The 26,872-nt window shown below is 35.0% G+C and overlaps 1 protein-coding gene across 1 annotated transcript in view; it reads left to right on the forward strand.

The window, feature by feature from the left end:
• Window positions 1-12,977, forward strand: part of LOC6051353 — a 141,390-nt gene extending 128,413 nt beyond the window's left edge. The window contains 1 exon segment of the mRNA XM_038266854.1: window positions 12,037-12,977. Within this exon segment, the coding sequence (XP_038122782.1) occupies window positions 12,037-12,113 (77 nt within the window). The 3' untranslated portion in view covers window positions 12,114-12,977.
• The last annotated feature ends 13,895 nt before the right edge of the window (window positions 12,978-26,872 follow it).

Below are 26,872 nucleotides of genomic sequence, written 5' to 3' on the forward strand. Positions count from 1 at the left end.
TTCCAACAATTTCTAATATTTTCAAATACTATCTTCGCTCCTAGATCAGACAGAGGTATACTTTCTTCGGCAGTATGGTAGTACTAGCCATTCCAAACAATTTTGCGAAAAACTCCAAATTTCTATCTCTTGATCTGTTTACTCTACAGCATTATATTGTGGATTTAGCTCGTAGCTGGATCTTCTGGCATCTTCTCACGGTCATTGGAAACGGTCGTGGATAGACCTAGGGGTTCCCAGTTGGAGTGAAAAAAATCAATTTATAGAAAAATTATGGATTAAAATTTTGCTTTTTTATCACTTCTCCGACATCAGGAATAATTGTTTGAACATGCTCGCAATTTTTTAATTCGGTCGGAAAAATATTATTTTTCTTGAAAAAACTTTCATTTTTAATCACATGATCACCCCTAATTCTGGCACGATGCCGCCATCATGCGACCGCGTGCTCCGTTTGTTTGTCAACAAAGCTGCAGCTGGATGGTGAGACGAAGTGAGGGGGGAAGTGATTTTGACATTTTTATGCCCGCATCTGACCCGCCGCCTATTTCGTCGGTCACTGAGTCGCGATGTGATGTGATGAATTTATTGTTGGTTTTCTCACAGTCGGTGATTCTGAAATTCAATGTTATAATTTAATTAAATATCTGCCAAATTTATCAACTGACTTAATTTAATCGCCAGATAGTACAAACACTGTAAAGTTAAAATTTAATGTAGAGTGAAAACCGAAGCGATAAATTAAAAACAAAATAATTAGGGATTTTTATTCGTTAATACTGGATTCAAACCAACCTTGTAAACAAAGAGAATTGAAAAAAGAGCGAAGACTCTCTGTTGTAAACCTGCCAAAATAACTTAGTGGTTAGTGTAAACAAATCAAAGTAACCATCAAGATTCTAGGCTTGTACCTAGAATTAACTGTAGGATCATTGCATCGAAAAAATGTCTCATCTCAGCTTGCCCCTTCTCGAAAGCTCACAACCGAGCCTCTTAAGCACGATGGCCACGATCCCTGGGCAAGGGCCTTTCTTTGCCTAACACCCTTCACTTTTTATACAGTTTTTTTTTACCTTTACTCAATGGAAAACACTAAAAAGGGCTTCGAACTTCTTTCAGCACTTATCAAACGAATTTCATTCAAACTCGACAAAAATGTTACACCGTGCAATCACAAACATCACAGAAATGCGTAAACTGTTAAAACCAAGATATAAACCGACAAAAGTCTACGTAAAAACTTGAACCGACGAACGAAAACGATTGGAATTTTTTTTAACCGGACACGGAACAAAATCCGGTTTGCGGAATCGGAAACTTTGCTTTCGATTTGCTCTAAAAATCGCAAATCTCGGTTTCCACCCGTCAGCAGGAAACATTGCTTCCAATATCGCAAACGATTATTTCCGATATCGCAAACGTAACGCAGTAACGCATACCCCGCCAAAAGCACGCAGAACGCAGCCACTTCAATATTTACCTTTTTGAATTGACCGTTGCTGCTCGAAATTTCGATAGAAATAAGAAGAAGAAGAGTTCATTTAAATTTTATTTATTTGTTCATCTCAAAACAGAATCAAAAGTGGTGACGATTCGAACGAAGCGATTTGTCCGATCTGGCCTCGATGTCCGTGGTGCAGCTGGGTACTGCTGGGCGCCGTCGTCGCCGTTGACAAGTTCCTTTCGAAGGAGGAGAAGGCGTTTCCACAGTGCACTCGTTGATGCACGGTTGATGTCAGCGTTTGGCGTTTTGTGCAACAGAGTGGGCGAGTGACGTCGGCGGCGGGGCCATTTGGATAGAGGTGATGCTGATATCATTCCAGCGTGCTTGTACCGGCGATCTAGTTGATTTCCGCGTCCTATTTTAGACTCAGTTCCGAGCTGGCACGCCGGAAGTTCTCCTCGTCCTTGAGATTTTGGCTCTTTTCCTCTACGCGCCTTCGGGAAAGGTCCTGGTGCGGACTCAGGTTCATGCCGGATCCCGAGTGATTCCACACTAGAGCAACGAAGGTGCCCAAGCAATGCGCCACGATCGTGATTCCATTTCCGATTTTCACCTGGAGGATCGACTTGAGCGGAGCGACCTCCGCTAGGAGCCCGTCCGCCTGGAACGAGCTCCAGTTTGGACGCCGTGCTGGCATGACAGAATCTCCACTAGCAGTTGGGTCTGTCGAGGTGTTTGTCGAACCCACGCTTCAATCTTGGAACTGCGAAAGAAAACACAAAATTAAGTATTAATCATCAAATCAAATCAAATAAATTTCAAAACTTCAATATAGGGGAACAGCATCTAATTCCAGCGTGCCTCTAATGTTGGCAGGTCAGAACTTTGACATTCAATTAAAGCCAATTAAAAGCGTTTTCAACTGAAATCGAGTTATAAATAGCTCAATAAGAAGTGAGCAAGCAAGTTTCTATAAAAAGTTTTTCAAAATTAGTTGTTTAAGCAGTGAAAAATAGAAAATTGGATGGAATTAGGAGCGAGAGCTTAACCTGCCAAACATACGAGAATTTACCCTAAGACAGATTCAAAAATTCTAAAAATTCTAAAAATTCTTAAAAATTCTAAAAAATCTAAAAATTCTAAAAATTTTAAAAATTCTAAAAATTCTAAAAATTCTAAAAATTCTAAAAATTCTAAAAATTCTAAAAATTCTAAAAAATCTAAAAATTCTAAAAATTCTAAAAATTGTAAAAATTCTAAAAATTGTAAAAATTGTAAAAATTCTAAAAATTCTAAAAATTCTAAAACTTCTAAAAATTCTAAAAATTCTAAAAGTTCTTAACATTTTAAAAATTCTAAAAATTCTAAAAATTCTAAAAATTCTAAAAATTCTAAAAATTCTAAAAATTCTAAAAATTCTAAAAATTCTAAAAATTCTAAAAATTCTAAAAATTCTAAAAGTTCTAAAAATTCTAAAAATTCTAAAAATTCTAGAAATTCTATAAATTCTAAAAATTCTATAAATTCTATAAATTCTAAAAATTCAAAAAATTCTAAAAAATCTAAAAATTCTAAAAATTCTAAGAATTCTAAAAATTCTAAAAATCTTAAAAATTCTAAAAATTCTAATAATTCTAAAAATTCTGAAAATTCTGAAAATTCTGAAAATTCTGAAAATTCTGAAAATTCTGAAAATTCTAAAAATTCTAACAATTCTAAAAATTCTAAAAAATATAAAAATTCTAAAAATTCATAACATTTTAAAAATTCTAAAAATTCTAAAAAATCTTAACATTTTAAAAATTTTAAAAAATCCAAAAATTCTTTAAATTCTAAAAATTCTAAAAATCCTAAAAACTCTAAAAATTCTAAAAAATCTAAAAATTCTAAAAATTCTAAAAATTCTAAAAGTTCTTAACATTTTAAAAATTCTAAAAATTCCAAAAATTCTTAAAATTCTAAAAATTCTAAAAATTCTAAAAATTCTTAACATTTTAAAAATTCTAAAAATTCTAAAAATTCTAAAAATCCTAAAAACTCTAAAAATTCTAAAAATTCTAAAAATTCTAAAAATTCTGAAAATTTTAAAAATTCTAAAAATTCTAAAAATTCTAAAAATTCTAAAAATTCTAAAAATTTTAAAAATTCTAAAAATTCTAAAAATTCTAAAAATTTTAAAAATTCTAAAAATTCTAAAAAATTTAAAAATTCTAAAAATTTTAAAAATTCTAAAAATTCTCATAATTCTACAAATTCTAAAAATTCTGAAAATTCTGAAAATTCTGAAAATTCTAACAATTCTAAAAATTCTAAAAAATCTAAAAATTCTTAACATTTTAAAAATTCTAAAAATTCTAAAAAATCTTAACATTTTAAAAATTCTAAAAAATCCAAAAATTCATTAAATTCTAAAAATTCTAAAAATCCTAAAAGCTCAAAAAACTCTAAAAATTCTAGAAATTGTAAAGCATTTAAAAAAATCAGATTTTTTTAAAAAAATCCTCCCGCTCCCTTCTCTCTCGCCGACGACACCTTCACGTTCACACAGAGTTCAGCTCAACGACGAAAGACGTACCTATGCCAACTGCGCGCGATCGTGCGTCTCCCACTTCTTCAGCGGGCCGTGATCATTGAAGAACTTGACGCCGCAACCGTCGTTGACGAGGCGACCCTCGTCCCAGTACACCTGGTACTGGTAGCGGTCGTACTTGGTGAAACCCCACTTCTTCGAGATGAAGATCTTCTGACGACCGGGGAACTTTAACTTGGCACGAAGCAGTGCCTCGGCGACCTGCTGTCGGAACGGTGCGGATGTGGAGCTGGTCCTTGCCGCAGAACTTGACCAGATATTTGTTGCAGCAAATGCGGGCCGCCTCGATCGTTTCCGAGGACAGCTTCTCGTACTCATCCGACGCCAGGTGGACGCGTTGGCCGAGATTGAAGATGCGGATCTTAGCGTCCAGGACACCACGGCAGAACCGCGGCTGACTATTGGCGAACTAAAACCAAAAAAAAGCGTCACTACTGCTGGTATGGAGGGAACCGAGATTCCAAGCTCATACCTGCCTCCGGAGATTGTTCCGCCGACACTTAAACAGGCTGGTCCGTTCGAAATCGCAGCGCGCTCATCGTGTCGGCGGACCGGACAAGAAAGGCGCTGTCGGCACTGGCGATGTTGAGTTCCGTGATAGATTTGGCCGCGGAGCCCGGCCTCTTGATTTAGGCCTGCGAGGCGAAAATTTCTCTAGAAATTTCCAAACGGCTGTCCAACGGAAGGCATTTTCTTCGAGGCGAAGCCTGGCAGGGGGCAGGGCAGAGCAGGGAAGCTGAAAATTAATGTTTTTAGATAAATTTAATAAATTGAACAGTGCTTAACAATTTACCTTGCAAAATGCAACCAGCTTTTCCGCATCTTGAAGATGAAGATTCTTCCCGGGAAACCACCTCGCGAAAAATAAAATCGGTTTGTTTATTTTTTTGACAGCCCGTAACGCACTGGCTGCGGCGGTCTGCACTCTAAAATGAACCGACAACAAAGTGCGTTCGGTTTTGGAAGCATTTTGTTTCGATATTGAAAGCAAAGTTTCCAACATTGAAAACATTGGCGATGATTTCGCAAACATTCGGCGTTTCCGAATTCGTCGCAAAGATTTTTCGAATACGCTGACCGGATTTTGTTCCGTGGAGAGACCAGAAAAGTGGAGTTAAAAAGTGAGAAATGAGTTTTAGAGAAAATTCCTACAATTTCTCAAAACAAATCGATTTCCATGATAAGAAAAGCAAACTCCAAGAAGCTCCCTTTTACCCAGCGCACATTCTACTACCAGACGCTGGAAATGTAGAGTGAAAAAAGAGCAGAGAAAAAAAAAATCCGCATCGATATTATAAATTTTAAATAAACCTCAATGATGCCCTCTCCCGCTTATGACGGTATCCATTTCCCCCTCCGCTTCCCTCCACCGTCCCTTAACCTCGAAATGGTCACCCCACTGGGTCCTATAAAAAGGATGATTTTATCTTTGGACCTTGCGGATGGTTCATTATTTCTGCTTTAGCGCGGTGCTGTTTGGAAAATTTGCGCGAAATTTTGAGAAAAGCTGGGGAAACGAGGAGAAAGCTTTCACGACGACCAGCACCGGAGAGAATTTAATGAAATTGAATGTTTTTAGAGTGATTTTTAACGCCGAAGAGGGAGAAATGTTTTTTTTTTGTGCAGACACATTTTTTTGCTGTACTTGTTTGTTAACGCAGGGAAAGGAAAAATAATAACGGGGGAAATACTAAGATATTCTATGCTACGGTTATGCTTTGGATGGTAGAGGTTAGGACAATTGGGCTTAAGTGTGATGAAGCAGGATTACCTTCATGATGATTATTGGTACGAGGGTGAACGAAATGAACACATTACTTTAGACTGACTGAACGATTAAGGATTTGAAAAGGGGCACTTTAACTTTGTAATGGGTTGAACATTAAATTTCTTAATAGAATGTATTTGAAGAGCAAAAACGAAACTGAACTTTATCCTACTGAATGTGTCTGAATAATTTTGAACAGTATCATACATATTCACAATTTTGTTTTTATATTGCGCTAGTAAATTAGCTGTCAATCCAAAGCTTCACTTTTTAATTTCAAATGCTTCGCCATCGCAAATTTCAATCAATCACAACCCTCTCGCTCGTAAAAATCATTTTCTTGTGAACTATAAAATTTCCCCAATAAAACCTAATCTATCCACACTGACTACTGGAGGGAAAAAGCCGATCCAATTTAACGATTTCGATCGCAAATCTTATCGCTCGACGCCCAACGTCATCGTGATGCACGACAAATTTCATCCCCGGCTATCTTCCACACAGAGCAGCAGCAGCAGCAGTATCAAATGGCAAGCAAATCACAAACTAACATAAATCAAACTCAAACCGACTCCCCCTCCCCCTTTCCCCGCTTTCCGACGATTTTTTCCTCCTTTATTCACTTTCCATCCGTCAGATTTACCCCGGAAATCACCCTGAACCTCCCACCTCCTCCCTTTTCCATCCCATCAAGCTGAAAGCTGCGGAAAAGCTTCCCCCCATCCAACATCAAAAAGCTCGTAAATTTTGTCTTTCATTATCGACATCTCGGGCATCAATCAGTTTGGAAATTGATCAGCTGATGCCAACGACGGTGGCTCCCCATGACGAAAAAGGAAGCTGGGAGAGTGGGGGAGCAACAAAAAAAAGTCTCTACTCCTCTTCCCCCCCTTCCCCGTTTTGGATCGTAAAATCGGAGGAAAAATACACGCTTGGCAGAGTGATCGGAAAGAGTTGATGCAATACATGGAAAATTGCAAGAATACAACGTAACGCCTGAATTGATTAATCCAAAAAACAAAAAAAAAACTTTTTCATAAACACATTTTCTGTTTTTAGCTTTTTTTTCAATAGTACCGTAAACTGGAGTGACTTTGATAGTCCAGGGTGACATTGAGAGAAATTTGATTAGGCCACTAATTTTGGTACATCCAATGGAACAGTAACATTTTTGCATATATGTTCGATAATAAGTTATCCTTTAATGCTGTTATACTCAAAATTTTCAAAAATGTTCAGATATTAATTTGACGGGCATTTGAAAATCCTACCAAAGTCATCCCGGGCTATAAAAGTCACCCCAGTTTACGGTACCATGTTTTAAACCTCCAAGAAGCCTGTTTTGCCAATGTTCGCAGAAACATCCCAAATGTAAAAATCATAATGCTGAGAGCACCCAAGTAATATTTTTTTCCAGGAGTTCTACAAGAGCTCTTCAAGATAGCTTCAGAATAGCAGTTTGGACCGCGGTAGGATAAAACTCTCTTCAAGTACTCTTCCAAACTCCTGAAGAAGTTTTGAAGAGAATTTACTCCTACCGCGGTCCAAACTGCTGTGCTGTAGCTATCTTGAAGAGCTCTTGTAGAACTCCTGGAAAAAAAAATCCTGATCAGACGGAAATAACGTAGGAATAACACTTTTTGATATTTGAAAATACCAGGCCAATAACATTTTATGTTATTTATAACACGTTTTGTTATTCGCCGTTATGATTTTTTTGTTATTGGACTGTTATTGTAATAACAGACTAATAACATTTTCAGTTAATCTTCGAACAAATCTTTGTTATTATTTTTTGTTATTTTAACAACTTAAAATGTTATTCCTTAACAAAAAATGTTATTACCATGTTGTTTTGGCTTTCAACCAATAGCAGACCAATAACAAATTTTGTTATGATAACATAAACTGTTATTAAACTCTTATACAAAAATGATTTTTGCAAGAATATTCCATAACAATTGTAGTTATTTTAACAGTAATTGTTATTGAAATGGGATGAATTTTGTTATTACCGTCTGCCCGGGATGTTACTTGGGCATTCTGCATCGGCTCGCAGAGCTCTTCGTAACAGCTCTCATCTTTTTCTGGTAAATTTGTAGGACATTTTCTGTTCGAAAAAATATGTTCAGAGATGGTCAAGTCAAGGTCAGTCATGACTTTTATTGGTAAAAAAACGTGGCTTTTTGACAAAAAAAATAATTTTGAGAACTTTTTGAAAGCTATTTTAATTTAATATCTTAAATAATCAATTAAAATACCTTTTTTATGCTTTTTTCTAATAATCAATGATTTTTTAAATAAAAATTGCAACACTGTCAAATGCACTTTAACCAATATGTGTCACAGTTCATACCATTTTTGGAAATATATGAGCGCATGACAGTCGCAGTGAAAAACGTAAACGATTAAATCAACAATTTTTAATTACCGTAGCCAACGTATGAGCGAGCCTCGTGGCGCGGTGGTTAGCGGCTTCGGCTGCCGATCCCTAAGTTGCTATGGGGCACGGGTTCGATTCCCGCCTTATCCTCCTGGCCTTCTATCGGATGGGGAAGTAAAACGTCGGTCCATTTGCGTAGAAGAGGTTTTGGGTGACTCACCACACAGAACCTTTGGACGCCTAGAAATGAGCAGAAACTTGCAACAGAGACTACAAAAGACTTGGGGGTCGTTAAAGTGGATTGCTTTGTGTTTTTTTTTACGTATGAGCATTTCACAGCTGCAATAAATTCTAGCGGAGATTAATTGGAGCGCAGAATTTTTCTTGACATTACTAATATCCTAAAATTTAAAAAGATTTTTCAATAATAGTTATTTTGTGAATTTCAATATTCAAGCCAAACAATGTGAATATATCCTGCGCAATCTTAATGTGAAATCCATGTTTACATTCTAGCCTTGCCCCAATTACAATGTTTTGCTTGATTTTGTGCGAAAAGTCGAATAAAAAACGGAGTTATTTTTCCAGAAAAGGCTTAAGCAATACCTTTAACTTTGTCCAAGACAGGAAATTCGTTCGCAAGATACAGTTTTTAATATTTTAAAAAGCCTTTTTGTATGGACGAATTCCTAAATTTTATAGGGTTGATATGCATGTTCCATATTTTAAAGCCACTATTATTAATATCATATTGTGCATTTTTGAGTTCTTCTTGAAAATTGTTGAGCTTGGCAAAATAAATAATTTTATATTTTTAAATATATTTTGGTCAATTTTATCAAAAGATATAGATAAAAAACCGATAATAATGCACATTTTCAAATAAAGATAAAATGAGTTTAACATTTTAAAAAAACCTGCAAGATATTATTAGCAAATATATTATAAAATGTGTTTTTATTTTCAGATGCTCCCAGGATGTTTTAAAATGGCGCCTTTTTCGTCGTATTTTGTCTATAATATTCGTTTAAAAGACCAATTTTCGTTATCTGGGAAAAAATGTTGTAGGCAAAATTGAAGTTGATGAGGGCTATTAAGATAACATTATTTAATGTACGGAAAAAGAATATTACTGACTTTTAAATCATTTTTTTTCGCCAAAATTTAAATGTGTTTTTGCATATATCCGAATGTTAGATAAATTACCTGAAATCGTACCAAATACCGCCATGTTATGTATCGTTGAATAGATAATCATAAGACCTTTCCAATGAGTTCAAAATAGGTACTTTTTTGAAGTCGGATCTCACTTATTTGTAAGTAAACTATGTCTGGATCGATCATCCAACCCATCATTGGAAAGTTAAATTAATGACCTTTCCATTGAGTACAAAACATTGAAGATCTGGCAACCGTGTCTCAAGATATGATCACTTAAGTGATATTTACAGTATGTAAAAAAAGTATTTACACCCCTTGGGCACTATGCACATTTTGTGATGAAACATGTAAAAAATTTAAAGTTTGACAGGAACCTAGTACTACGTTTTGTTAAAAAACTCATGCCAAACATTTTGCTACAAAAAGCTCATGAAAAGATGATTTCTATAAAAAGTTATATAACAAATACTATTACGAAAATAAAAAAGGCGCAAAAAAAGTATGTACACCTTTCAAAAAATTAACATAAATAATGTTATTTGTTGACAAATCACCATAAATCCAGTCTCCCAACTCCAAATAGGCATCCTTGACTGATTAAAAAAATAATTTCGATTGAATATAAAGTTTACTAACTACTTAGTATAAAAGTTTATATAACTCTGGAAATTCTATATAAAACTTATCTAAACTTAATTTTGCAAACTTTTAATTCAACTAAATTTCAATATATTACCATAGAATTGCTAAATAAACATTTTGGAGTGGGTATAACACCGTTTTGGGGGTATTTGTATTGATAGAATAGATTTTTCGTTGGAATTTCGTACCAACCCGGAATTACGTCGTAGGAAAATCCGCCGGCATCCGAACCGGTCCACGATTCACAAGTCACCTATGTGGAATCGGAAAGGGCATAAAATTTCCGATCTTTTGATACCCAAACATCTACGTTTTCTTTAAAACCTACGTTTTTAAATACCTGGGCAAAAAGTAAGTTTGATCCACGAGAACAAAAATTACGAAATTCCATACATTTTTGGCAGGTTGCTCAAACGAAACCATAACAACGTTTTTGCTTAGGTATTTAAAAACGTAGGTTTTAAAGAAAACCTAGATGTTTGGGTATCAAAAGATCGGAAATTTTATGCCCTTTCTGATGCCACATAGGTTGACTTGTGAATTGTGGACCGGTTCGGATGCCGGCGGATTTTCCTACGACGTAATTCCGGGTTGGTACGAAATTCCAACGAAAAATCTATTCTATCGATACAAATACTCCCAAAACGGTGTTATACCCACTCCAAAATGTTTATTTAGCAATTATATGGTAATATATTGACATTTAGTTGAATTAAAAGTTTGCAAAATTAAGTTTAGATAAGTTTTATATAGAATTTCCAGAGTTATATAAACTATTATACTAAGTAATTAGTAAACTTTATATTCAATCCAAATTCTTTTTTTAATCAGTCAAGGATGCCTATTTGGAGTTGGGAGACTGGATTTATGGTGATTTGTCAACAAATAACATTATTTATGTTAATTTTTCGAAAGGTGTACAAACTTTTTTTGCATTTTTTTTATTTTCGTAATAGTATTTGTTATATAACTTTTTATAGAAATCATCTTTTCATAAGTTTTTTGTAGCAAAATGTTTGGCATGAGTTTCTGAACAAAACGTAGTACTAGGTTCCTGTCAAACTTTAAATTTTTTACATGTTTCATCACAAAATGTGCATAGTGCCCAAGGGGTGTAAATACTTTTTTTACATACTGTATGTACTTTTTTGAAGCCGGATCTCACGTATCGGTACCAATCATTCGACCCATCGTTGCTTAGTTAATCGAAAGACCTTTCTAACCAACCACAATCGAAAAGTATGATACAGATATTTTTGATAAAGTGTATTGTTTTCAAGATACAGCCACCAACAACTTTATTTTAGTTGAACCGTTTTTCGTTTTTCAAGTGTCCATGATTGTCCATTTCTGAACCATTTCTTTCGAAAAGTTTAAAGTTTAGAAAATTTCCAATTAAATTGCCTAAAGGACGTTAAGGATCTGCACCTCTGGTTGCTAAAATACAAAAAAGAAAAAGAAACAAGAAAATTGATTTCTTTTTAATTGTCATCCAAACACTATGGCAATATTACAAGCTTCAATTGTCTTATTACCACTTTAATCATGAAACATCTTCGTTAAACTTCAAGGAGTGGTTGGAAACAATCTTTTTAGTGGAATTTTTTTCTGTAATATAAAATTTTTAGATTGTCTACATGTATGTAACATTTTAAACACACAACATTAAAAAAACCATGAAATAAAGTTAATTCCAAACTCCAGCCAAATAATGGAGTGCTCGGAAAAAATGATCTCCCGATAAACGAATCACAAAAATTATTTTTTTATTTTTATTTTTCTTGTTCCGGGTCGTTCAGCTTTGGAATTAAAAACAAGACTGCGGCCAAAATATGTGAAAATGCTTTTTTCTGTAACAACAATCAACAAAACAAATTTTTATTTGATGGGGTCGCAGAACGTGATATACTAAAAAATCATTTTATCCGAAGTTCTTTTAAAATAAACTATCGTAGAATCGAACTTCGGATAGTCGAGTCTGAACTGTATAAAAAGTTATCTCTTATCGAAAATGCACTAAACTATTTTTTTTTCTTTGTTTTTTTCAGCTTTCATCACTCTTCAGCTCCTGATCCATCGATTGAACTGTGGCCACAATCAACGTTTTCAGTTGGGCACGATCTAGTTAAAAGATTTAAAAAGGGGATCGCTACTTACATGCAAAAATTAGCAATGCAGAGAACGGTAAGGCAGAACATTCCTTCGTAAAATCTTCAAACATTATCAACATATTCTCGGCAAAACGAAACTAATTCAATGCCAAAGTTTGGCCCTGCCACGCAAAACATATTGCCAAAAGAAGGATGAGTGTTAATTTTGAGAAAGTACGTGAATTCCCATGAAATACGTGATTTTTCCCCTTTTTGGCTAATTATTTGCATAATCACAGCTAAGAGAGGTGGAGAGGGCTGGCCAGTGGAAATTTTTCTCCGGGAAAGACTCGTGCAAATGAGTTTGCAAAGTTGGCACGCAAACATGTGTGTGTGTGTATGAGGAGAATCCTTAAGATGAGGGTGGCGGCGCACAGAAAGATGCGATTTCGAAGGAATGTTCCGTCCTGCCACCTTCGGCCGGCATGAAGTTTGTTCGTGGGAAATTCCTAGAAGAGAATCAAAGTGAAAAGCAAAAGGAAGTCCCATTTTCCTGGCGTTGTGGATGGGCGGCGCAGAAAAGTGACACGAACTTACAGGCGAGAAAGTTTTGACGACGAGTGTGTGCGAGGCAAAGTTAAGAGGAAAAGTTTCATTAAAGTTAAAAAAAAAGAAAATAAGCTTGATGTACAAAAAAAAAACACAGATTGTAAATATTGATTCGTATCAGAGCCAAGGCAGTGAGATAGCAAAATAAAAGAAATGTTAAAAAGACGAAAGAAAAATAAAAATGGTAAAAAAGATCACACATACACAACACAGTAACAAATATACACACATACACACTGGAAAAAAAGCAAATAAAGTCACACACACGCGTAAAAGTTTTTCAACATAAATATGTGTGTTTTATTTTTCTACGACAAAATGCTTCGTGGAAAAGCGTGCGTGCGTTTGCGATGGGCGAAGAAACTTTGAAAGAAAGTTCCACCTTTTCCCTCTCTACTTGTCGAAAAGTCCAAAGGTAAGTAACATAACTAGCGGGCGATGTTTGCTCAATAGACACGGCCAACGGATGATGATGAATTTATTTTTGTTTTCCTGTGGAAAATTACTCTCTTACAGGTCTTAAGAATGTCTTGTTGGAAAAAGTTTTCGGTACAAACGATTTGATTGCAAAGTTCCAAATGCTATTGGTTTGTTTTCTGTGGATTCAAGGATTTTTCTTGGCGCAATTCCCAGATCTTTAGAATACCTTTAAAGAACTAAGATATTTGAAATTCACAAAAGCCCTCTCTTCAAAGTTTCCCAGAAAACCTGAGGTCAAATCGTTATTCCTAAAAATATGTTTTTCTCTGAAAAAAATGCAATCGATTGTAAATAATTCTAAATAGGGGCAAAGCACCTTACTCAATCGTGCTTCTTATGTAGCTTTATCAGCACTTTGACGTTCAATTACAGCGCATAAAAATAATTTTTAGCAAGCAAGTTTCTATGTAAAGTTTTACAGAATAAGTTGTTTAAATAGTGGAAATCAGCCAATTTGATGGAGTTAGGAACGAGTGCACAACCTGCAATAAAAATAAAATTTAAAAAAAGTTGCCCCTCAACTCCACCAAAGTTGAAACATTTGCTTAAAAATGTTGTTTAGTCCCCTGATTTTTCAAGCAAAAACCAAAGGTTGTGGGTTGCCATTTTTTTAATTTTGGGAAACGTAATTTTATGTGATTTTTTTAAATATTTTTTTTCGTTTAAAACCTTTTTTTTGTCATTTCAAAATGTCGTGTTTTTACTAACTTTAGAGTGTAACAACGTTCTACATAGTTGTAGAGCAGGCAATTACAAAAGTTTTGATATAAAAACATAAGGTTAAATTAAAAAAAAAAAACTTAGACTTATCCCTACCAATAATACACCCAAAACTGGCAGCGCTAGTCCGAGAGAATGATGGTCTCGAGTCGAGAGAATAGTGGTACCATTCACAGACGCAGAGAACACAGCTCGAGATGGGCGATAGAACTATTCTCTCGAGGTTCATTTGCAAAAAAAGTTCATCCGTCAAACAAAAAACCAAAAGTGTCGACAACGGAATCGAACCAGAGACCTTTGACAAATCAATCCAATGACTTAGCTGCCTCGGCCACCACAGCTTGGTGACCAAGGAGAAGTCAGAAGTCGATGTATGACACTTGTTGGAGATTTATTGATTCAACTAACGAATGAACTCATTTGTTATGATGGTGTGAGTTGGTACCATTATTCTATCGATTTTGGCACTGAGCCCTCAATAAATTTTGAGAGAACGATTATCTCGACTCTGAATTTTGGGTGTAACAGAATGGAAAATTAACACCTTTCAATACCAGTGCTGAAAAGTTCTACTTTTCAGCACTGAAATTAGTAATAAAAAGTTAACTTTTCTACTCTAGTTTCAAAAAGTAACATTTTCAATATATTTTGTTTTGAACGGCGAATTCACTTGATGTCTGACAAAAAATACATTCAAAAGGTAAACCTCGTTGGTTAAACGTACGACTCGTGCTGAAAAAATCTTCTTTTTGCAACTTGTTGCATAACAGTAGTTTATCCAACGAGGTTCACCTAGTTGGATAAATACAAAGAGTGCTGAAAAAATCAAGTTTTGCAACGAGTTCCATACAACATTTTTTGCAATTCCGAAAAACACCCATTGAGTGAAATTTTAAGTAAAATTTTCATGTATTTTGTCAATATATCGTTTAAATCTAAAAAAATGTTAAAAAGTGTTGCTTTTCGAAACAAGTGCTGAAAAGTTCTACTTATCAGCACCCATTTCAGTGCTGAAAAGTAGAACTTTTCAGCATTTATTTTGAAAAGTGTTGCTAGTCAATTCTGTTATTTTTGGTACAGTAAAGTAGGCTATGTCGTCGTTCAAGAATGGCAGGAAAAGTAAGTTGTTTCACGACGGAATTGCAAAAACTACTTTTTCAATACTTTTTGCCTTCCTCACTGAGGTAAGGCTATAATCCTGCTCTAAAAATGAACTTCGTATAAAAACGTCGTAGACCCACCTTCATGTATACATATCGACTCAGAATCGAAAACTGAACAAATGTCTGTGTGTATGTGTGTGTGTATGTGTGTGTATATGTGTGTGTGTGTATGTGTGTGTGTATGTGACCAACAAACTAGCTCATGTTTCTCGGCACTGGCTGAACCGATTTGACCCGAACTTGTTGCATTCGGTTTAGGGTCCCATAGATCGAGTTTTATACAGATTGAAGTTTCGATAAGTAGTTCAAAAGTTATGTATAAAAATGTGTTTTCACATATTGGTTGGTTAGATTATCAAAAGACCTTTCCAATGAGTCTAAAACATTGAAGATCTGGCAACCCTGTCTCGAGATATGGCCCCTTAAGTGATATTGATGTACTTTTTTGAAGCCGGATCTCACTTAAATGTATGTAAACTATGTCCGGATCCATCATCCGACCCATCGTTGGTTAGGTTATCAAAAAAACTTTCCTACGAACCCAAAACATTGAAAATCTGACTACCCTGTCTCGAGATATGGCCACTTAAGTGATATCGATGTACTTTTTGAAAGAGGGATTTAAAAAATAGATGAAACTTGTGTACAGCCATTGTTGTGAGGAAGGCTCCAACCACATAGGTGGATTAAGTTAGTTTTTTTTTTCGTAAGATCGCGATAACTTGTGATGGTTACACGCAAACCCCTTATGTTTATATATCGAAAATTGTGTAGTTGTCTGTTCTACAACTTTATACAGCATTGTTACACTCTCAAAAAAGTTACAAAAAACACGATATTTCAAAATTAAAAACACTGTTCCAATCGAAAAATTACCCTACTGGATTAATGCAGATTCGAAAAATACAAAAAAAAACCATAAAATGACATGTCCTGAAAAATTTCACAGTCAAATAACGAAAAATGGTTGAATTTTTTAATGAAAAATGCGTTGTTTTTTTTTTTGCAAGTCGAGTACGCCATCAAATCGGGCGTCCAATTTCACATAAAAGTTCCTTTGACACCGAATTTCCACCTTATCACTGTTTCAGGCTGCAAATTGTTGAAACACACGTCTTTTTTCGAATGTTCAACAATGGTAGGGGTCGTGCAGAACCACCGTCATGAGATATAGAAAAATGAATCTGGGATCATGGACAAAAGCTATCATTAAGGACACAATTTCACGCAAATCGAAAGGGGGTCGGGGCAACATTTTCCGGTTTTGTGTGAGTTTGCGGAGAATAACCCACTTATAAATCAAATGAAAATATTATTTGTTGATTAGAAGGTCTCGGGTCCAAAGAGCTCGAAGCTGAACTATTTTATTAATGGTTTTTCGGGATTATTTACGCAACATTTATTAATATCTTGATTTAATTTTGAAATTATTTCTGGCAAATTAGAAGAAAATACAATAAAGCATATGTGCCAATTTTGCGCCAAATGGTTTAAAAAAAAAAATGGAGAAAGGTAAAATTCAAGATTTTTTCCCCGGAAGGTGGTTTGACGCTGTGAAATTAAACGCTCTACAATTTTGTCAGAGAGTGCAAAGTGATCCGAGTTGATCTTGAAATGTTATAAGCTATTAAAAGAGACGTTTTTGCATGATTTTTTTTTTCATCAACTTGGCCGTGCTACAGCATCTCTAAAACCTTAACAGATTTGGCTCAAAATTAAAACAGATGCTCAATCTTGACTGAGGAACGAGTTAGAGGGTGTCATTGAATCATTTTTTTATGTCAACCACAGCTTAAAACTCACAATATAGGCAGTTATTCTACGTTTTTATTGGAAAACTTCAAGTGAACATCTTACCTACAGTATGTAAAAAAAGTATTTACACTAGGGTGGGTACGGATTTTGAAAGGTTCTCAGATCAAGTTCTGGTGTGGTTCCCCTTGTAGGGCATACCCAAAGGGACTCTCACACCAAATTTCAGCTCATTTGGATGAAAACTGGCTTGTCTCAAGCGGGTTCAAGTTTACATGGGATTTACTATGGAAAATTTTGAATTTTCGTTCATTCGCTCCTACAGGCCTGGGGAAAACATGTAGAAACTTCTAGGATGGCCAGAAATGAGCGGAATCGTCTGGAGAACAACTTTCCCGAAGAGACCAGGTCGATTCGTTCAACCCCCATCGAGCTCAACGGCAAAACATCCGGGGTTTTCGGAACCAACGGTTTTCCCCAGAAAAGCATCAAACTTTCCTTAGCATGCTATGAATGCTTGATGAACACCGCGACGCCACATGTCAAACAGCTACCACGTGGACTAGCATTGACTATTAAAAATACTTTTTCTTACTTTTTGAACTATAGAATTATCATTTATGGTGATCCTGATACTATTAAGCTGTATTCTAAACCTCCAAATAGGAAAAAAAAACTGTTATGGTGCAAATGTTACAATCACGTGGTAGCTGTTTGACATGTGGCGTCGCGGTGTTCATCAAGCATTCATAGCATGCTAAGGAAATATTTGATGCTTTTCTGGGGGAAACCGTTGGTTTCGAAAACCCCGGATGTTTTGCCGTTGAGCTCGATGGGGGTTGAACGAATCGACCTGGTCTCTTCGGGAAAGTTGTTCTCCGGACGATTCCGCTCATTTCTGGCCATCCTAGAAGTTTCTACATGTTTTCCCCAGGCCTGTAGGAGCAAATGAACGAAAATTCAAAATTTTCCATAGTAATGTCCATGTAAACTTGAACCCGCTTGAGACAAGCCAGTTTTCATCCAAATGAGCTGAAGTTTGGTGTGAGAGTCCCTTTGGGTATGCCCTACAAGGGGAGCCACACCAGAACTTGATCTGAGAACTTTTCAAAATCCGTACCCACCCTAATTTACACCCCTTGGGCACTATGCACATTTTGTGATGAAACATGTAAACAATTTAATGTTGACATAAACCTAGTACTACGTTTTGTTCAGAAACTCATGCCGAATATTTGGCTGCAAAAAGCTCATGAAAAGATGTTTTCTATAAAAAGTTATATAATAAATACTATTACAAAAATAAAAAAGGTGCAAAAAAAGTTTGTACACCTTTCGAAAAATTAACATAAATAAAGTTATTTGTTGACAAATCACCATAAATCCAGTCTCCCAACTCCAAATAGGCATCCTTGACTGATTAAAAAAATAATTTGGATTGAATATAAAGTTTACTAATTACTTAGTATAAAAGTTTATATAACTCTGGAAATTCTAAATAAAACTTATCTAAACTTAATTTTGCAAACTTTCAATTTAACTAAATGTCAATATATTACCATAGAATTGCTAATTAAACATTCTGGAATGGGTATAACACCGTTTTGGGGGTCTTTGTATCGCTAGAATAGATTTTTCGTTGGAATTTCGTACCAACCCGGAATTACGTCGTCGGAAAATCCGCCGGCATTCGAACCGGTCCACAATTAACAAGTCAACCTATGTGGCATCGGAAAGGGCATAAAATTTCCGATCTTTTGATACCCAGACATCTAGGTTTTCTATAAAACCCACGTTTTTAAATACCTGGGCAAAAAGTAAGTTTGATTCACGAGAACAAAAATTACGAAATTCCATACATTTTTGGCAGATTGCTCAAACGAAAACATAACAACGTTTTTGCCTAGGTATTTAAAAACGTGGGTTGAATAGAAAACCTAGATGTCTGGGTATCAAAAGATCGGAAATTTTATGCCCTTTCCGATGCCACATAGGTTGACTTGTTAATTGTGGACCGGTTCGAATGCCGGCGGATTTTCCGACGACGTAATTCCGGGTTGGTACGAAATTCCAACGAAAAATCTATTCTAGCGATACAAAGACCCCCAAAACGGTGTTATACCCATTCCAGAATGTTTAATTAGCAATTCTATGGTAATATATTGACATTTAGTTAAATTGAAAGTTTGCAAAATTAAGTTTAGATAAGTTTTATTTAGAATTTCCAGAGTTATATAAACTTTTATACTAAGTAATTAGTAAACTTTATATTCAATCCAAATTATTTTTTTAATCAGTCAAAGATGCCTTTTTGGAGTTAGGAGACTGGATTTATTGTGATTTGTCAACAAATAACTTTATTTATGTAAATTTTTCGAAAGGTGTACAAACTTTTTTTGCACCTTTTTTATTTTCGTAATAGTATTTGTTATATAACTTTTTATAGAAAACATATTTTCATGAGCTTTTTGCAGCAAAATGTTCGGCATGAGTTTCTAAACAAAACGTAGTACTAGGTTTATGTCAACATTAAATTGTTTACATGTTTCATCACAAAATGTGCATAGTGCCCAAGGGGTGTAAATACTTTTTTACATACTGTACATATATTGATGCCTCTGTGCCCTCTTTTGCTAATTAGATAGGAAAACCAGCACACAAGAGAGCTCAGAGGCATCGATGTATGCGATTAAAGAAAATTGAAAGTTTGACACCAAAGATTGTAACTCCGTTTTGTTTGGATAAATTTCTAAAACAAACAAGCTGATATATTTTTTCTTTTATTTGTTCGATTTAATTTGCAATATTGAATCAAGATAATGTTGACATTCTATCCCCTGCTCTAAGAAATCCTCTCACTCCCCACGAACCAAACGCAGAAGTGTGTAAATCCGAAGCATTCAGCACCACAATTCGCTGGAAACGAGATTTGCCCCCCCCCCCCCCCTCCCTCCCCCGTCACTCCTCCTAGCCAAAATTCGCAACACTTGTAAAACCACATGTAATCTAACACTTGATGTAAAGCCTAGTCTGTAATGTTTTTTTTCTCTCACATTTTTTTTGTCCCCGACTCCCACAAAGTGCGAATCCGCATCGTGTCGCAATTTGGCAGGAAAAACCGCGACATTTTCCAGAGCCGCACGTGTGTGGGTGGGGGTTGGACAGACTAAGTGCCACTCACTTTTCCGACCCACACGCGAAACGCGACTGAAAAGTCGAGGAGGGGGGTTGAGGAACTGGGAGCTCACTTCGGCATAATGGTATGGTTTTCTTTAATGGATTAAATTTAGATTTTATTTCCGTTTCAATGGCAAAATGCGACGGACAAGGACGCCGACACGGCACAGAGGCTTCCCGGGGATGTTTTGCGCCGGAAAATTGAGGGTTTTCTGTCGCAGTACGAAATTGCCCGTACATTAAGCGTGCGAGTCCCCGGTCCGCAGCATATATCTCGGAGGATGTTTTAGAAGAGGTGATTTTGAAGAACGTTTTGAAAATTTAGATTTTACTTTCTGAATTCAAAATTAAATGAAGACTTATAATTTGTTGTTCAAAACGGATTTAAATTTATTTTAAAATAAGATCAAATTTTAAAATTTTAGCCTCTTCCAAAACCTCCTCCACATTGGTCTCACAAACAAACCTCACCATGTGAGTGGGATCGAAATGGTTCTGCGGGACGTGATTATAAGGGATGATTGCTGGCTTTGGCTCACAGCAGAGTGAGAGAGACAGTTTTCCTAATGGGACACGAGCAGCAGTGCTACCTACCCTGAATGTAAAAACGAAACTATTGGCACTACGCCCCCCGGGGCATGGCCTTCCTCTAACGTGGGATTTCTGCTCCAGCGCCTCTGACGAGACAGGAGAAACCGGGACCGACGTTTTACTTCACCATCCGATAGAAGCTCAGTGGATAAGGCGGGAATCGAACCCGCGTCTCATAGCATCATCGGGATCGGCAGCCGAAGCCGCTACCCCTGCGCCACGAGACCCACCACCTGGATGTGGTGGACTCTAATTTCGTTCGATGACGACGACGATTTCCCAACGCTTCCTCAGAAATGGCTGACATATGTTGAAATACACATTCGTTGAAGATGGCAGGGTAGGTTCCAATATCAATGAACTCCGAAAGTTGTTCAATCTTGAACGGTATTAACTGTAAATAGTGGGAAAGTTTCGCAGCGAGTTGGGAACTTTGGGTTTTGAGGAGGCGACAGGATGGATTTCGATTCTTGATGGAATCGATGTTTTGAGAAAGTGAAAGTGGTATTTAAACTGCTTTGGAAGTTGAGCCATTGCTATTCAATTAACTGGAAAAGCTTTTGAAATGTGTTCTGGAAGTTGTTTCATTTGAGTTAGGATAGTTTCCCGTATTTTTGGTAGTTGAAACTATTATTTTTCGGTTTGCAGATATTCACAATTTGAATAAATCATTTTTTTTTTATTAAACAGGCCTTATACCTCGATGAGTTAAAATGTGTTTTACGGAAAAACCTAACTGAAAAACTGTCAAAATGTACTAATTGACAGCTGCTTAAATATTTTTTACTATAAAACGTGTTATAACTCGCCTCTTATGCCAATTGGCCAGGGGTTTATTCCAATAGATCCCGGTGAGCGATTTTTAAGGAGCATTCGTGGCCTAATTACGATGTTTGCTTTGAAAGCGAATGGTCCTGGTTTCGATTCCCATCTGCTCCCAATGAGAAAATTCTGGACTCATTGAATTTTAAATAAATTTAAAAACATGAAGCTCACAACCGAGATCGATTCCTTGTTGTTTGGATTGTCAAGCAATTTTTTTCCACTTTACCGTGGTGCAATGGTAGCTGAGCAGTTCTCTCAGATTTCGGTCATTCAATTTTGTTTTGTATTTTTTAACCCAGCTGAAACTTTTTTGGAGCCTTCGGTATGCCCAAAGAAGCCATTTTGTATCATTAGTTTGGCAGCTGTCCATACAAAAATGATGTATGAAAATTCAAAAATATGTTTTTTTTTTAAAGAAATTTTTTGATCGGTTTGGTGTCTTCGGCCATATTGTAGGTGGGTAATTCTCCGCCAACTCACACAGCAGTTGCCCCGACCCCTCTTCGATTTTCGTGAAACTTTGTCCTAAGGGGTATCTTTTGTCCCTGATCACGAATCCGAGGAACGTTTTTTGATATCTCGTGACGGAGGGGCGGTACGACCCCTTCAATTTTTGAACATGCGAAAAAAGAGGTGTTTTTCAATAATTTGCAGCCTGAAACGGTGATGAGATAGAAATTTGGTGTCAAAGGGACTTTTATGTAAAATAAGACGCCCGATTTGATGGCGTACTCAGAATTCCGAAAAAACGTATTTTTAATCGAAAAAAACACTAAAAAAGTTTTAAAAATTCTCCCATTTTCCGTTACTCGACTGTAAAAAATTTTGGAACATGTCATTTTATGGGAAATTTAATGTACTTTTCGAATCTACATTGACCCAGAAGGGTCATTTTTTCATTTAGAACAAAAATTTTCATTTTAAAATTTCGTGTTTTTTCTAACTTTGCAGGGTTATTTTTTAGAGTGTAACAATGTTCTACAAAGTTGTAGAGCAGACAATTACAAAAAAATGATATATAGACATAAGGGGTTTGTTTGTAAACATCACGAGTTATCGCGATTTTACGAAAAAAAAGTTTTGAAAAAGTTGGTCGTCGTCGATCATGGCCATTCATCGCCACCCGCGTCAGACACGGACGACGATACAAAGAGAAACGCAAAAAGTAACTTTTTCAAAACTTTTTTTCGTAAAATCGCGATAACTCGTCATGTTTATAAGCAAACTCCTTATGTCTATATATCAAATTTTTTGTAATTGTCTGCTCTACAACTTTGTAGAACACTGTTACACTCTAAAAAATGACCCTGCAAAGTTAGAAAAAACACGAAATTTTAAAATGAAAATTTTTGTTCTAAATGAAAAAATTACCCTTCTGGGTCAATGTAGATTCGAAAAGTACATTAAATTTCCCAGAAAATGACATGTTCCAAAAATTTACAGTCGAGTAACGGAAAATGGGAGAATCTTTAAAACTTTTTTAGTGTTTTTTCGATTATAAATACGTTTTTTCGGAATTCTGAGTACGCCATCAAATCGGGCGTCTAATTATACATAAAAGTCCCTTTGACACCAAATTTCCATCTCATCGCCGTTTCAGGCTGCAAATTATTGAAAACATTTCCTCCGTCACGAGATATCAAAAAACGGACCTCGGATTCGTGATCAGGGACAAAAGTTACCCCTTAGGACAAAGTTTCACGCAAATCGAAGAGGGGTCGGGGCAACTTTCCCCGATTTCGTGTGAGTTGGTAGAGAATTACCCAGGTATGGATATGGACTACACTGAAAAAAAAATACACGGTAAAAAAAAATTGGAGATTTTTTATTTATTTTTTTGTCACTAAAACTTGATTTGCAAAAAAAAAACACTATTTTTTTATATTTGTTTTTTCATTTTTTGATATGTTTTAGAGGACATCAAATGCCAAATTTTTAGAAATTTCCAGGTTGTGCAAAAAATCACTGACGCAGTTATGACATTTTTAATCAATACTGATTTTTTCAAAAAATCGAAATATTGATCGCAAAAAATTTTCAACTTTATTTTTCGATGTAAAATCGAATTTGCAATCAAAAAGTACTGTAGTGAAATTTTGATAAAGCTTGGTGCAAAGCCAAAGCCATTTTCAGGTAACTTTTTTGAAAATAGTCGATGTTTTTCAATTTGTAAAATTAGTGCACGTGTTTGCCCACCTTTGAAAAAAATATTTTTGAAGAGCTGAGAAAATTCTCTATATTTTGCTTTTTTGAACTTTGTTAATACGACCCTCAGTTGCTGAGATATTTCCATGCAAATGATAAGTCTCACCCAAACAACCCACCGTTTTCTAATAACGATTTCTCAGTAACTAATGGTCCTATTTACAATGTTAAAATATGAAACATTCGTGAAATTTTTCGATCTTTTAAAAAAAAATTTCCAAAATTTTTAAACCGAGATTAACATTTTAAAAGAGCGTAATATGGATTTTTTAGCCCAAAGGTTTGAAACTTTGCTTGCTAAACCATCACATACAATTTGAATGATATAAATCAATATCTGTTCAATAATGTGTCAGTTTGATATTAAAATAATATTTTGAAAACTAAGAGATTCAACTTAGTCATTGAAAAATTTGATAAGCAGGCGAGGGCCGGACAAAATAATGATTTTATTATAAATATAAGAAATATCAAAAATATGATTCTGTGATGATTTTTTACCCAAAATGCTCAAACTTCATCTGTCTGTATGTAACTTTTGAACCCCGGGGTTAAGGAAATTGAATTAGAAGATCTTTTATTTCTTGTCTTGGTGAGATCTTTCGAAAAAAAGGTTAGTCTTGTTCGTGTTTTCCAGCTTCTATATAACTTTGCTTATCCTCCACTGAAAAATAATATCTGAAAAAAATCGCTGGTTAATATTTTTTTACAAATTTAAGGGACAATTTCAATTGAAAATCAACCAGACAAAAGTTTTTTTCTCTAATATTTGCGATTTTTTTTGCGTAAAACAGATTTTTAGAAACCAAACCAACTGGCGGATGATCCATACTACACCAAACTACGGATAGCTGTTCACTAGAGCGTCTTATTCCCCGTCCCGGGAAATTTTTTTTCGGGAATTTCCGGGATTTCCCGTAAAAAAATATTTCCCGTTTCCCGGGAAATTTATAAATTTCCCGGGAATTCCCAAAATTCAAGCGAAAGTATACATTTTCTAAATTTTTTGGACCCAATTTTTTGAAATTGTCAATTTAATTTCAAGATTAATTTCTGAAGCAACTGAAAATAGACCTTGCTTAATGAAAATAAACTGTTACAATTCAGGTAAACTTTTTGATGAATAATTGGATATATAAAAAAAATTAAACCCTTTGCCGCCAAAGCAAAATTGAGATTGCTTACGTTTTTGTTTACCATGATCAAATTTGATGAAAAATTAAATGGTAACATAAAATATTTCAAAAAGGTTTTTGCAAGACGAATTACTTCAATTCGTTCAAAAATTGTCAATTTAGAGTAAAAGAATTATGCAGCACTGGTACAACAATGGGTGTTAGAAGGATTAATATGAAAAAATAAAATAAAATAAAAGAGTGGTAGTGAAATGATAACAATTTATCGTATAATTCAAATCATGTTCAAATTCTATGAAAAAACGTTTAACAGAAATCAATTATAAACTTGAAAACCATGTGAAAAAACCATTCAAATATAATTTGTATTTATCGTTTAAGAGGTGCCCGAAAAATCTAACTTTAAAGGAAAAACTAAAAAGTTTAACAATTTTGTTCAAGAGCTGAAACCAGTATAATCTGGTTTAGAAAAGTTATTTGTTATGAAAAAAATAATTTCTGAATGATGAATGATGAAACCATACTCTCTCAAACTGGTCACAGAGGCAAATTTTTTTTTTTAAGAATGTGGAGAATGGACTCATTTTGCTTACTGTCCAAACACTTTGATGAAAAAATACTTTTCAACAAAAAATACCAGAGATCATTTTTTGACTTATAGTACGATTTGAGCTTATAAAATTAGACCAAATATACATTTTCTTGTATTTGTATGATTTTTTCCATGGAGAGCAATTCTCTACCAAAACCGTAAATGGACTTTATTTGTATTTTTTTATTTGACTCAAACTTTGTGGGGGCCTTCCCTATGACCAAATAAACTATTTTGTGTCATTGGTTCATCCATACAAGTCTCCATACAATTTTGGCTGCTGTCCATACAAAAATGGTATGTAAATATTCAAACAGCTGTAACTTTTGAGTGAATTTTATGATTTTCTGGTGTCTTCGGCAAAGTTTGAGGACTTTTAAGAAAAAAATGAGGACACGGACAAAAAAATTTGCAGATTTTTTTTATCAACTTTATTTTCACTAAGACTCAATTTCCCAAAATACGTTTTTTTTTTATTTTCGAGATTTTTTGATATGTTTTAGGGGACAAAAATCAGCCATAGAGAAACATGGTCAAAAAATCTGCCGCCGTGTTATGAATTTTTGAAAAAATAGTGATTTTTGGAAAAAATCGAAGTTTTATGCAAAAACAAATTTGAAATTAATTTTTAATGCGAAATTGAATTTGCTATCGAAAAGCACTGTACAGATTTTTTTTATAAAGGGCTCCGTTTTCAAGATATAGCCACCGAAAGCTTGATTTTAGCGAAATATTTGCAGTTTTTCAATTTTTAAAAATAGTGATCATAAGTGACCATTTCAAATTTTTTTTTTTTAATTTCAGGAAATTTGCTGTAAAATTGTCTAAGAGACATTGAAGATTGGACCTCGGGTTGCTGATATAGAGCCGCTTTAAGAAAAAGAAACACGAAAATTGAAGTTTTCTTAATCTTACCAAAATAACCCACCATTTTCTAATGACGATGTCTCAGCAAATAATGGTCCGATTATCAATGTTAATGCATGAAACATTCGTGAAATTTTCCGATCTTTTCGAAAAAAATATTTTGAATTTTTTTAAATCTAGACTAACATTTTAAAAGGGCCAAATATTGAATATTACGCCCATTTATTTTGGGAAATTGAGTTATATTTTTTTCTCAAAGGTCCTTAACAATACCTACAATTTTGCCGAAGACTACAAATTGATCAGAAAATTCATTCAAAAGTTACAGCTGTTTGAATATTTACATACCATTTTTGTATGGACAGCAGCCAAAATTGTATGGAGACTTGTATAGATGAACCAATGACGCAAAATAGCTTATTTGGTCATAGGGAAGGCCCCCACAAAGTATAAGTCAAATCAAAAAATACAAAAAATAAAAATGAGAGTTGCTCTGGAGTCAAGCTATCAGTTGATCTTTTCACTTATTTTAACCATTAAAGCGAATAGGACAATTTTGGTGCAAAATATTATTCAGAACCAAGATTAGAACAATTTAAAAAAAAATTAAATTTCCCGGGAATTCCCGGGATATCCCGGGAAATCGGTTGAAAATTTCCCGTTTCCCGGGAATTTTG

Source organism: Culex quinquefasciatus, chromosome 1 (genome assembly GCF_015732765.1).
Source record: "Culex quinquefasciatus strain JHB chromosome 1, VPISU_Cqui_1.0_pri_paternal, whole genome shotgun sequence".
In the NCBI taxonomy this organism is placed as follows: domain Eukaryota; kingdom Metazoa; phylum Arthropoda; class Insecta; order Diptera; family Culicidae; genus Culex; species Culex quinquefasciatus.